Genomic DNA, 12302 nt, shown 5'->3' with positions numbered 1-12302 from the left:
TTTATTACTAGGAGACCCTACTGAATCTCTTAAGTTTGCTTAGACAGAAAACAGTAATGAAAACGTTCGTCTAAAGTGTTTTCCGAGTCAAGAGATTCACTTCAACCCAGCCTACCTCCCCCCTTTCCACAGGCATGTTTATTAGACAGATGTATACATTTACTTAAGAGAATAATTCCAATGATTTCAAGCCGGTTATTTATATACTCAGGCAATCATATTGCAATGTAAATGGCAAAAAAGATATTTTTACTGAAAACACTTCTTGTGACAGGCTGTCCTTTCAAAATATGGTCGTTACATTGTTAATAAGGGAAATGAATTTAGAATTTCAGTGCCTTAACAAAAATTTCAGTTTCTGTCTTCGTACAGGCCAAAGCTTTAAAAATTAGAAAGCTAAGTTCCAACTTCTGGTTAAGTAACTTTGAAATCAGTGTAGCTGTCTTCCTAAACAAACTTCAGTAAGAGTATATCCTTAACTTTTAAGACCTCTGAGAGTTTGCACTAAAGTAAGGTGTTTAAAATATGAAACAGGCTGTTCTCGTTCTGATTATTTTGTCTCAATTATGCAGAAAAAATCTGAACTGGATTTGTTTATCATGAAATGCTTTCAAAGTGCTTAGCTTAGAATTTCCACAGAAGCTTTCGTACTGTTAATAAATTCCTTCTAAAATAAATATTGAAATTCCTCCCCCTCCTTTTGCTAGTAGAAATTGAAAAATGGAATGAAACTTGGGAGCATGCAATCTCAGAAACTCTAATTAAAAAAAAAAAAGAGAGAGAACAACCCCCACTTATCTGCTGAACCTTGCCTGTTCCCTCTGTGGCTGCTTATAAGGGTTCAAACTGAAGGGCAGCAAGGCAAGTAAATATAAAGTAAGCAATCTCAGAGGTGGTAAATGTCATCGCTCTGTCAGTGTATCATACGGTCCCTTCACTGAGCTTAAATTCTAGAGGTTTTCCTTAAAGAAGATATTTTATTTGCCATCCTAACCTAAGGAAATCTAGCCTTTTAACACCAGGAAGATAATTTACCACAGTTATTCAGATCATTATTTAGCTTAATTTAAAAAAGTATTCATCTTTTTGGAGTAGAATATGAATTTCTATCGTCTTGTATCCGAAATGTCTTTCCTTCTTCTGCCTTAGATACAAGATTTGTTTATTAATGATTATGGAGAAGTTTTCAATATCCAGTTGCCTAGTAAGGAAGAAAGAAGAAAGTTTTTTGAGGACTTAATTGTAAATCAAGCTGCTAAACCTCCTGCATCAAAAAAGAAAGCAGGTGAGGATATTCTACAAATAAAACTTTGCTCACTGTGTGTTAACAGCCATACAGTATTTGTTTTGGTAACAGATTTTCTATCAATTTTTTGTATGCTCGTATTTGAGTACCATAAATTGGCTAAACTTTTCTGGTTAACTTAAGTTTGGCAGGCCCTGGAAGTACTGCCTGTGGCGCCGCCACCTGAGCCTCGACAACTAACAGAGGAAGAAATAAAACAGTTGGAGGAGCAGGAGGAGGATACACTTCGTGAACTTAGGATTTTCTTAAGGGATGTTACTCATAGACTTGCTGTTGACAGACGTTTCAGGGTCTTCACAAAGCCTGTTGACCTAGAGGAGGTAAATTAGTGTTGATCTGTAATACCGTTTTGTCTGTGTGTATTTATAAGTGCCCGGTGTTTGTGTTCTTTAGAGAAAGGCTTGTCTTTGTTTTTAGCACTGTACTAATAGGATTTTTTCAAGGAGCAGAAAGTGTGTTTTGCATTTAGTTTTGCTGACTGCTTGAGGCTCTTAAATGTCCATTTTTTTGAGTAGTCACTGAAAGCCCTGGTTTCCTTCTAGAAAGTCAGACCAGATACCACCACAGTTTGCTCGTGAAAAGGCTTTGATATGTAGGCATGTTACAACTCTGAAAAGCATAGAGATCTCTTGCTTTATAATTATGAACAATATTTACAGGGTTGTTTTAATAAAGCCTAAAGCTCTTGCTACATTTTTGTAGACTGTCAATGGTTTCTATGGGAACAGGAGTAGCAGCAGCTGTTTGCAAAATAAATTTTAAGATTCTATCCTCCATTTTATCTGTGGCTTCCCAGTATAAGATCAGCCATAAATGACGTGTGGTTTCATCTTTCTCCTAAATACTTCATAAGTCCCTTTTTTTCTTTCCTCATTTAATTTACTGAATAAGTCTATTAAGCTAGGGACATATACTTCAAAGTCAGCTGTAATTTTAATGTAGCTGTGTATCAGCGAGTTCCTGTTCCCCTTGGCATCCACTGACTTGTCTTTCCCTTTCCTTCCAGGTTCTTGAGGTGTGAATAATCTAAACAAATATAGGTGCCTTAAATCTAAATTAGTCTTTAGGCTCCTCTTATGGTCTGAGTAAAGAAATAGGCACCTCTGGTCCAGTTATCTCATCCTAAAGGAGATGCCTGGAATAGATACCTCAAAGGTGCAATTCATGCAGCCTATTTCTTGCTGCCAAGGACAGAGACAATCTCGGGCAGCTTACTCAAATGTATTTATTGTGATTTTCTGAAGCTAAGTGAAATAAATCCTACTCTACATGTCTGTTCCCTTCTCTGTCCCACACATGCTTCTGACCTTCCTGCTTCTTTTCTTTTCCCTTCCAGTCTGTCTCTTCAAAGCCAGTCGAAAGAACCCTTCCATTTCCAAGAAGCTAACTGGTTAATCTCATCATCTTCTGATGTGTCACAAATATTTGGGCTTTTTAAGAAGTCATTTATTTGAATTAATTAAAATAATTAATTTGGTAGATACTGTGTAAGTCTAATAAAATCTCTGAACACATATATTTAATTTGTAGGTACCTGATTATGTCACAGTTATTAAACAGCCAATGGATCTTTCAACAGTTCTCTCTAAAATTGACTTGCACCAATATCTAACTGCAGGAGATTTTCTGAAAGATATTGATCTAATCTGTAGCAATGCCTTAGAATACAACCCAGATAGAGATCCTGGAGGTGAGGATGTGTCTTTATCCCTAATTTAGACAACTTTTAAAATGTATAGATTGATAAATGTTGTCTGTGGACAATGGACTTTGGATTAGATCACTTTAAAAATCCATAGAGAGCTTTTCTTGCCAATTCGTAAAAATATTGTAGCATTAAACTACTTGGGGATGAAATTATGCGATATCAGTGCTAATTAATAAGTAGTACCTCTGCCTTGATTATTAACTTTTATGTTGTTATGCTAAAAATATCCACTGAAATAACTTGCAGAACCTACCTGTGAAAAGAGCTAATCTTTTCTGTATAATCAAAATAAAGGATTTCACTAGCTGGTAGAAAACATTCAGTTCTGACTGTAAAATTTCAGATCGTCTCATTAGACATAGAGCTTGTACTCTGAGAGATACTGCATATGCCATAGTGAAGGAAGAAATGGATGAAGATTTTGAACAACTTTGTGAAGAAATTCAAGAATCTCGCAAGAAAAGAGGTGTGTGCTTTAATCCTAAGGATTTTAAGACTTGTCTCAGTATTTATAACCAGCAATGCAAGACAAAATTCTTTGCTATCTGTTCTTATTGCAAGGTTGCAGCTCTTCAAAGTATGCTCCCTCTTACTACTATGTGATGCCAAAGCAGAACTCTGTTTCTGGGTGTAAGAAAACAGATCACAACTGTAATGAAAGAACAAAGATGCCAGTGGTGCCTGTAGATTCCAGTACACCTCTGTCTAATGGCAAGTTGCTCTTTTTCCTTTTTTTCTTCCTCTCTCGAGACTTTCTGCGCAAAGTTGTTAATGCCATTGATATCTTCTCTATTCTTGTGACACAACAGATTTCTGTGATGCCTGGCTCTTTATGCCAGAAGCACTGCATTTTTGAATTTACTTTAAAATGTGAGGTAAATCCAGAGGACATTCATTCAGCAAGGTTATGAATTCAAGTCCAAATACAGTGGTTTACATTGTAAGACACTATCCTGAATGACCCAACTGACATTTAATGGTTCCCTAAATTGCTAACTCTTGAAATAGAAGATGTTGTATATGGCAGTTTCTGAATATTCAAATTATTCTAATTAAAGGAAACAGTATATATTTTTTCCTTTTCCTTTCTTTCCTTCCTTCCTTCCTTCTTCCTTCTCCCATGCCAAAAATAGCAATGCCTCTTACTGTGATTTCCAGTTGAAAGGATTAGACCTGCAAAATAAAGGGGAAACATAGGGGAGCAAGAGTAATGTCAAGGGAAGATCATGATTTCTTCAGTGTCCTCTTTTCCTGCGAGAAGAATGTGAAAGAACAAAGACTTTGTTTTCTTTCAACTAAAGTGCATGATACCGTGTGAAACTTACTGGTCTCAATGGCGCAACGGAAATTTTGCCATGGATTTCATCCGTATGTTCTGTGCAATATTCTGTGAAAAAGAAAGAATGGTGGGTTTTTCTGGAAGGCATAAATGCGAAGATTGTTTAAAACAAGGTTACCTGAATCAGAAAACATATGAGGTGTAATCTTTACTGACAATTTTTTTTTTATCTTTCAAGTATTCTCTTGAAATTGTCTCTTTTTAACTCTTCCCAACATGTATTCAGCTTTTGACGCTTACTGGTTTTATAACAGATTTGAAGAAGAGCTTGTCTCCAAAACGCTTTTCTGCTACTCATCTGTATTAGTTCATGTAATAACACAGTAAGCAACTTTACCTAATAGAAAATACAACTACAAAGCAAAGCTAAAGTAGGAATTTTCTGCGCATAAAATCTTGAAGTTGCTTGTTCTTTGAATGAAATTATGTAATTGGCTTTTTAAAATCTAATAGCAAATTGTCCGCATTAACTTGAAGCCCTTTCCTTAGACATATGTATATCGTGAGACAGCACGATAGTACTTCAGTTCCTTTGATTGTTTTCGTTGTATTTCAAGTAAGATAAGAATGCCAGATTTTGAAGAAGGAACTGCTTTGGTAATGTTTTGGGTTGTTTTTTTTCTAATATCTTATTGCAGCTGTGTCAAAAAGAAAACGTAGAAAGAACAAATGGTCTTCAGGTAGTATAACAAAGAAGAGAAAGATTTTTCAATTCAATAAAGAGAATAAAATTCCAGAAGAAGACCAAGATGAAGTAGAGAGTGGTGGAGAAGAGTTTCTGGAAAACAATGTTTCTAATACGGATCAAACTGAAGTTGAGTTCATACAAGAATCTTGTGTGGAAGAAAGTGAGAATGTTCTTCAAGAACGACAGACAAATGAAAATAAATCTGAGACAGAAAATGAGAGAGTTGTCTTTGATGTGGCTAAATCTGGTTCTGAAAAGGAGAGTGCCAAGTTTCCTGGATATTTAGAGCTAAAAAAGAGAAGTGAAATTTCTGATTCCCAAATAACAGAAAGTTTTGAAGAGGGTGATTCAAATGGTAAGTGAAAGATCTAATGGGCCATTTAGCTCCTTTTTGTTGTTGAGGGGATTACACTATTTATTAATGTTATCCTTCTTTAATTTCATTCTATTATTTCTATTTCCCTTTAAAAATCAGCGCAGTGTATTTCTTCCATAATGATGCTGTCCCTCTAATTATGCTAGCAAACTTGTATTTTTCCGAAGCTGCTGTTCTTTTGATTCTGAAGTCAGTTTTTGTAATTCTATCTCCTTGAAAAACAACAGCCATTTGCTTTCTTTTATTGTATGAGCATCATGACTAATTTTTTTTCCTGCTCTTACCCTGCCTTTTTCACTGGTACGGCTTTTTATCTCAGTTCCTAACTTTTATAGAGCAGTGACTTTTGTTGGAAAGAAAGTAGAAGCCAGTATTTCTCAGTGAACAAATAACAGTTCTGGCTCACTGTAGGGAGAGATTGTATACCAGTTGTGGGATAGCTGATTGCTACTATATTCCAGATAAGCAGAAATCGCAGCTTAAGAAATTTGTTTCATTCCAGATACTTGTGTACTTCATATGACTCGGGCTAGACGTTCTCAGGTAGAACAGCAACAGCTTATGAGTGTCGAGAAAGCTATGGAAATTCTCGCAGAGCCAGTTTCCCCACTTATTGTGGATTACAAAGATCTTAAGGTATGTCTGTTTTCAGTTTTCTTAATACTGAAGTAGGAAGTTTTCTGGCTACATGTGTAATTGTAAATTAAGTCAGTTATCAACCAATGTCAATTAAAACAATTTATTGGAAGGATATACAGGTTGTGAAATAATTCCATCTGTAATGGACTATGTATGGCTGTTTTGTTTCTGCATCTGATAGATTGCTGTGGACTGCTGTTCTTGCTCTTGGTGAACTTTTAGGAGATCGGATTCTCTTGCTAATCTTTAATATAGAAAGGGCTTGTTGAATTTTAAAATAGTCAGCTAACAGACAGCTAGTACTGTTGGTTATTAACGTTGTCTTCACAGTTTTTAGATGGGTCTGGTTTTTTTTTTTTTTACACACTTTGATATATTAGGAACATGCAAAGGACTTATTTCTGGCAGTGATGATTCTAAACCTGAAGTTAGCAGTCTTAATTGACATAAAGCTAATCATGGGTAAAATACCATATTTTTTCCCCTGAAATTCTTTAAAAATGTAGCATTCCAATTTTACATTGTACTATTACAGTGTAATAAGGGTTTGCTAGTCCCTCACAGAAGGGAAGTTGTTATCCTAGGCTATAGTTGCAGAAGTGGTTAAAAACAGGCCTAGCTGCAGGAGGTAAGAGGGTTCCTTTGCCTGCATTGGGAGAGGGTGGGACAGAAGACCTGAACTTCATGGGACACCAGAATGAGCATCTTAAACTTAGGAAAGTTGCCAAGTAGGAGTCCAAGAGGCAGGCCCAAGACAGAGAAGGGCTGTTGTTTCTCTGCCGTGAGAAGGGAGTACTCTGTGGATGTTTCCCCTGTGTGGGGAAAACGTGACCAGATAAGAATGCTCTTTGAAGAGGCTTGTAAACATAGTTTTTTCTCACATCTTTAAGCAGTGACCTAATCTGTGGTGATGAAACTAACTTTAAACCTGACTTCCTAAGGAAACAAATTTTAAACTTTTCTCCTGTTCGTGGCTGTCTATGTACGTCAAGAAGCCATGTAGGTTTTTCTGAGAGTCAGGACACTAATAGCATGTGTTCCTAAGATACTGCTCACTGGAGAAACTGTACAGTAGAGCACTTATAGATGTTTCAGCTATGGGGAGAGCTACAGGCTTCATGAGTTGTCAGTTGTGAAACATGGATTTTCTAGAAACCCTATTTCATTAATATTGATGCTATTGGAACTAGCTACTCATGTAGGGAATCCTCTTTGGAACTCAGCTGCATTGAATAAGCTAAGGAAACTTCCACATAGGGTTTCTTTGGGGGTTGGTTGGTTGCTTGTTAATAGGCCTAGAACTTCATGAACACATTAAAGAGCATGAAGTCAACTGTATGGAAACAACTAGGAACAGTTTCACCAGGGAGCTTGAGCCTATGTCCTCCTCACATCCCTCACTTGCTGTCTGCAGCAACTGAAAGCACTCTAGGTTTTTTTGTTTTGCCTGTATGTCGTGTATTGCCAATGTCCCAGCTGATGAGCTTTTCCAAAGGATGAATAACAAGAAAAAATTTACCTTTTGGGGGGAGACAAGCACTTCTGTGGCTCTGGACTTTGTCTTGTCTCTGGCATTTTGTGCTACTGTGAAGCAAACCAAACAGAAATACGCGCAAGACTGAAAGGCTGAAGTGGTTCTCATTTTCTACTAGCTCACAAAGTTCTTTGGGCTATTCATGCTACCTGCTCACTGACTGTCACAGAGCTATTTGCTGTTTTCCATTAGGAGGATCATGTCCAAGATACCTCAAGTTTATCAGCTGCCTTCCGATTGCAACATGAGCTGCTTGAAAATATTACAGACTCCTTTGTAGTGGTTTTGGCTTCCTAATATCTGATGGTTATGTTTCTTGTAGTGATTGTCACTCAGCCTCTGTCAGCCAAATAGATTAGTCAGCAAACACTTGTTTATGGTAACAGCCTTTTTGACTGAAATGAAGATGATGGGAATACTTGCATGAACATTTGTTCCACTGATCTGAGGGAAGCAGATTTTGATGGGCAGTTGTGGGCAGTGTTTTCATTTGGCATGGATGCAGTCTTAAGGTACATTTTCACAGCCTCACACCATACACAGATACAGAACAGCTCCGGCAGTGGAAGAAGGTGCTGCCACTAGCTTGTCACAATTGCTTTGCTGGAGATTATCACCTCCACATCTTTGGCAACAGAAAGGACTGTGTGAGAGACTGGTAATCTGCTACAGGCAAAGTCACTCTGCTACTTTATCCACCCACCTGTTTAAGGGTAGGTTTTAGCTAACGGATCTAACTTTGCTTCCTGATCTGCTTCAGGCACTTGAGCAGTCTGTTCTGCTAGCAAAGTTGTAGGCATGGTAAACATTCAGCTAATGGGTAAAGATAATTGTGTAAGGATGCTACCATTTCCAGCCTGGCACAGCTGTATCTAGCAGATCTTTAGCTTGGCCTCCAAACATCTGTTTTACAGCGCCCTACATTGCAGCAACAGCTTCTCTAATGAAATGCAACAGCAGCTTTGCTTGGGCAGCATCTATTCTACAAACTTGACCATATCATTTCCTGCTGTTCTGGAAGAAGTTGATTTGCAATTATTCTCATTCATGTGATTGATTAGTAATACAATGGTATCTGAAATTTAAGCCATCCTTTTTCTCTGAAGTATGAAAAATTTACTCGTTTCCCCCAATGAAATCTGGTGTGATATACAGTCAGTTCTCTGAAGTGTTACTCATATCTTATTTAACAATATAAGAAAGCAGGATGTCAGTTGTGTTGTACTGTTATTGTTTAGCTTCTGAAAACTTAGAGCCCTTTCAGAAGATCTTATGCTATTTTAAACTTGTATTGTCTCCATTTTTTCTTCAGCAACTGCTGAATTTTGTCAGTGAGATAACTAAGAACTTCAATATATTTCACTTGGAAAAATTATATGCTGTGCTCAGTCAGTGTATTTATCGACATCGGAAAGATTATGACAAAACTGAATTAGTAAAGGTAATTTTTTAATATATATTTGTATTATTTTTATATTTAGTATTCTATCACTGTTATGCAGTATGCATGCATTCTGGATATCATGCTTATTTAATATTAATCACTTTACTGCTTAGTTTTCGGTGTTGTAAGACTTCTTCATTGCCGTCTGGAAGACATTTATCCATATTGCAAAACCACTGTTATATTTGGCATAATTATTTGCAGTTTCAGCAGGAAAAAGATTGGACTTGAAGACAATAGTTCCACCCACACAACTCCTTCAAAGCAGTTAACCTTAGAGTCTGTGAATAGTTTTTCTCTTTTTCCCCCCCCTTTTTTTTTTTTTTTTTTCCTCCTCTCTCCTTAGGGATGGGAGGCCATGAAAGGAGGGTGCTGTTCTCCATCTGTCATTTCCTCTTTCTCCCCCTACAGGCAGTCAAACATGGTAATGCTTAGTCATTCCTTTCTTCAACAGTTTTAAAATAAGTATGAAACATAACAGGAGTTTGAGATTTTTCTTTAGTCCGCCTCATAATCTCTTCTTAACTAGCAAGTTCAAGCATCTTTAATTTGACATAAAGGAAGATTGCTGCCTATGCAGGTTTTACAGTAATTATTCCGATTCTCTGATCTCTTCCTGTAAAAGAGGATTTCTGAGTTGTCAGAATACAGCAGAAGTCTTCAGGAGGCATCTGTGGTCCAAGTCAGGCATTGCCAGTATTGAGTTGGTTTAGGTATGCTGGAAATTCAGTCCTCGGATCCAAGAGCCATGAACCCCTTTGTTTCCGAGATGCTCGTGTGTGAGAATAGATGAAATCCTTTGTCCCTCTGCAGTTTACCTTAAAAAGAGGAAGCCTCTTCATTTAGCCACTGGTCATCTCGATCTCTTCTTTCCATCTGATAAAGAGTTAGAACGGACGCTCTGTTCTGACTGTTCAACAGTAAGGATTGTTTGGATTCAAGGAGGCCATGCCTGAAACACATGCCCTTCTCACCTAGTATAATGTCATGTTCTAGCTTGAGAAGGGAATTTATGTATGTTATCCTAGGGCTTGTGAGCTTCTGGAACTTTAAATTGTAAGGCTTTTAGAAATTAATTAAATGTGACTGGATTTCTTTGTTTTCTACTTTTTTTTTTCTTTAGCTGTAAACACAGTCTCTCCTATTTTGCGCGCACTGTGCAAGTAGCTAAGGTAAAATAATTATTCAGCATGCACAAAGCAACTTTTTCAGCTTTTAGCTGTAACTTCTCAAGAAGGATCTCCTCTTCCTAACTGTTGAAACAACTGTTGATACAGGCTCCATATCCTATTCTATTTTGGACACACAGGGGTGCCTCTGAAACTACAGAGAATATAAAAACATTGTGATGGCTCTAGCACCTGTTTTTGCTAAATATCACCAACAGTTGCATGTATTTACAGATTCTTTAACTTTGTATGAAGATTTAAACAACAGGGTTCTTAAACTTTTATTCATGTTTAATGCTAGTTTGTCATCTTTTTTTTAATTAGGAAATGAAGAAAGAAATTACAACCTTCCGTTGTGCTCAGTAATGTGATCTTCAGAATACTTGATTTCTACTCTGTAATGTTTTATTTTAATTGCATGCTGTTCTGTTATCTGTGTATAATTCAGTAAAGAGTACTTCTAAATATATATATTATATATACATACATATATAAAGCAAATATATCTTAAAATATATTAAGAAAGCTCAAGTAAAGTCCTTAGCTGCTTTTATTTGATATTTTTGTCCTATACATATTGTATGATAAATAGTAAGCTTGGACAGAAGGATTATACATGATATGTTGAGATCAGTGTGTTCAGCTTTCTTTTCCAGTATGCATTGCCTTAAAGTCTTGTGTTCTTTTTATGTGACATATGTTTGCCAGTGCCTTTTGGAAACTTGTAGATTTGAACATCTTCCAGGTACCCTCAGTGCCTCTTTTAAAACAACAGATTGGAAAACTTGATACATTTTTATCATCTTATTCCAACTTGTTAGAATATATTTTTCTGAAGTAATCTGTGGTGTTGTATATTCCATTGTATATTACATAAATGCTTTAAAACAAATATTACTCTGATACATGAGGAGTAAATCCTTCAGAAACCTCTTAATCCAGTTCAGAGGTAATTTTTTTAAATTATCTGATAGCACCTCAAGTGGTTTTCATAGAATTAACAACCTAAAGAAAGTGTGCAGGAGGAACATTGTTTCCACAAACACAAGTATTTTTGCTATGACATACTTTTGCTTAACTGTCAAAAAAAAACCCAACTTGAAACATAAAGCAAGATTCTAAGGTAAAATTTAGTCTTGCTTGTAATATTGACAATCCTTGATACTGCGGAATAGATTTTTAATATAAATTGTTGGTTGCAAGTGTAGGTGGCTTATAGTTGAATTGTAAATAGTCTTCTGGTCTTCTGGAGAGAATTATGTTTGTGTATTACCTAAAACTGAATATATTATTGCTGATAAATATATTTAAATAATACTAAAGCAATACCCTTTATTGAAGATGGATACTTCTTCAAACCAGAAGGAAAAAAAATCTAAGTTAATTTGACAGTTATTTTTAAAGACAATTGAGAATAAGATATGCAGAATCTAAATTTTTTTGAAAATGGAATTCCATACCAAGCACAATAAAGTATGTGTATCATATTGCTATTGTTCATGTGATGGGACATAACACCTAGTGATACTGAATGCCTAACTGTGCAATCTCTGTATGTAAGTTTTAGTTTTCATGTCTTCTTTCTCTTTAAAGTGTGTCCAAACATTTGTGTACTATGCAGAATTTTTCTTCTATTTCTATTGTTTGGATGTGTATTATTAAAAAGTGAATCATCATTTGAGTTTGTTCTAATTGTAGAATGATTTGAGCATTAAAAATCTTACTTGAAGTTTTAAGACTCCTACTGGTATTTTAAGTGCAAGTACTTACCCCATTCTTGGTTTATCAGTTATATGGCAAAGGCAAACATGGGAGGAAGAAAAGCATATATTGAAGAATAAAGGAATCTGTCTCATCTTGCCTTAGCTTGATCTCCAACTTAGTTGGCTGCTGTCATAGATTGACAGGATTGGTCTGTATGGTTTGCTGATCGTATTCTCCAAGATGACTTTTTTTTTAAATCCTGTGTAATGGGGGGAAGCTGAGAAATCATGAGAAAGATGACTGGAAATAGCTTCTGGGAAGCTCAAAGGAGTACACACTGTGAGAACATCTGTTTGTGCTTCTCTTCTTGTTTGCTTTAACTATACTGTCATCTT

General features: G+C 36.2%; 1 protein-coding gene across 4 annotated transcripts in view; it reads left to right on the top strand.

Moving 5' to 3' along the window:
• ATAD2 (ATPase family AAA domain containing 2) overlaps window positions 1-11932 on the top strand; it is a 39477-nt gene extending 27545 nt beyond the window's left edge. For 2 of the 4 annotated variants that reach the window (XM_064507839.1, XM_064507842.1), the window contains exons 20-28: window positions 1150-1285; window positions 1430-1626; window positions 2837-2996; window positions 3358-3480; window positions 3576-3725; window positions 4992-5396; window positions 5920-6053; window positions 8903-9031; window positions 10528-11932. In XM_064507839.1, the coding sequence (XP_064363909.1) occupies window positions 1150-1285; window positions 1430-1626; window positions 2837-2996; window positions 3358-3480; window positions 3576-3725; window positions 4992-5396; window positions 5920-6053; window positions 8903-9031; window positions 10528-10569 (1476 nt within the window). In that variant the 3' untranslated portion in view covers window positions 10570-11932. The other 2 variants (XM_064507843.1, XM_064507841.1) reach the window with 2 other exon arrangements.
• Window positions 11933-12302: the final 370 nt, after the last annotated feature.

Source organism: Dromaius novaehollandiae, chromosome 2 (assembly GCF_036370855.1).
Source record: "Dromaius novaehollandiae isolate bDroNov1 chromosome 2, bDroNov1.hap1, whole genome shotgun sequence".
NCBI classification, from domain to species: domain Eukaryota; kingdom Metazoa; phylum Chordata; class Aves; order Casuariiformes; family Dromaiidae; genus Dromaius; species Dromaius novaehollandiae.
This window is presented reverse-complemented; position numbering and strand designations above follow the sequence as displayed.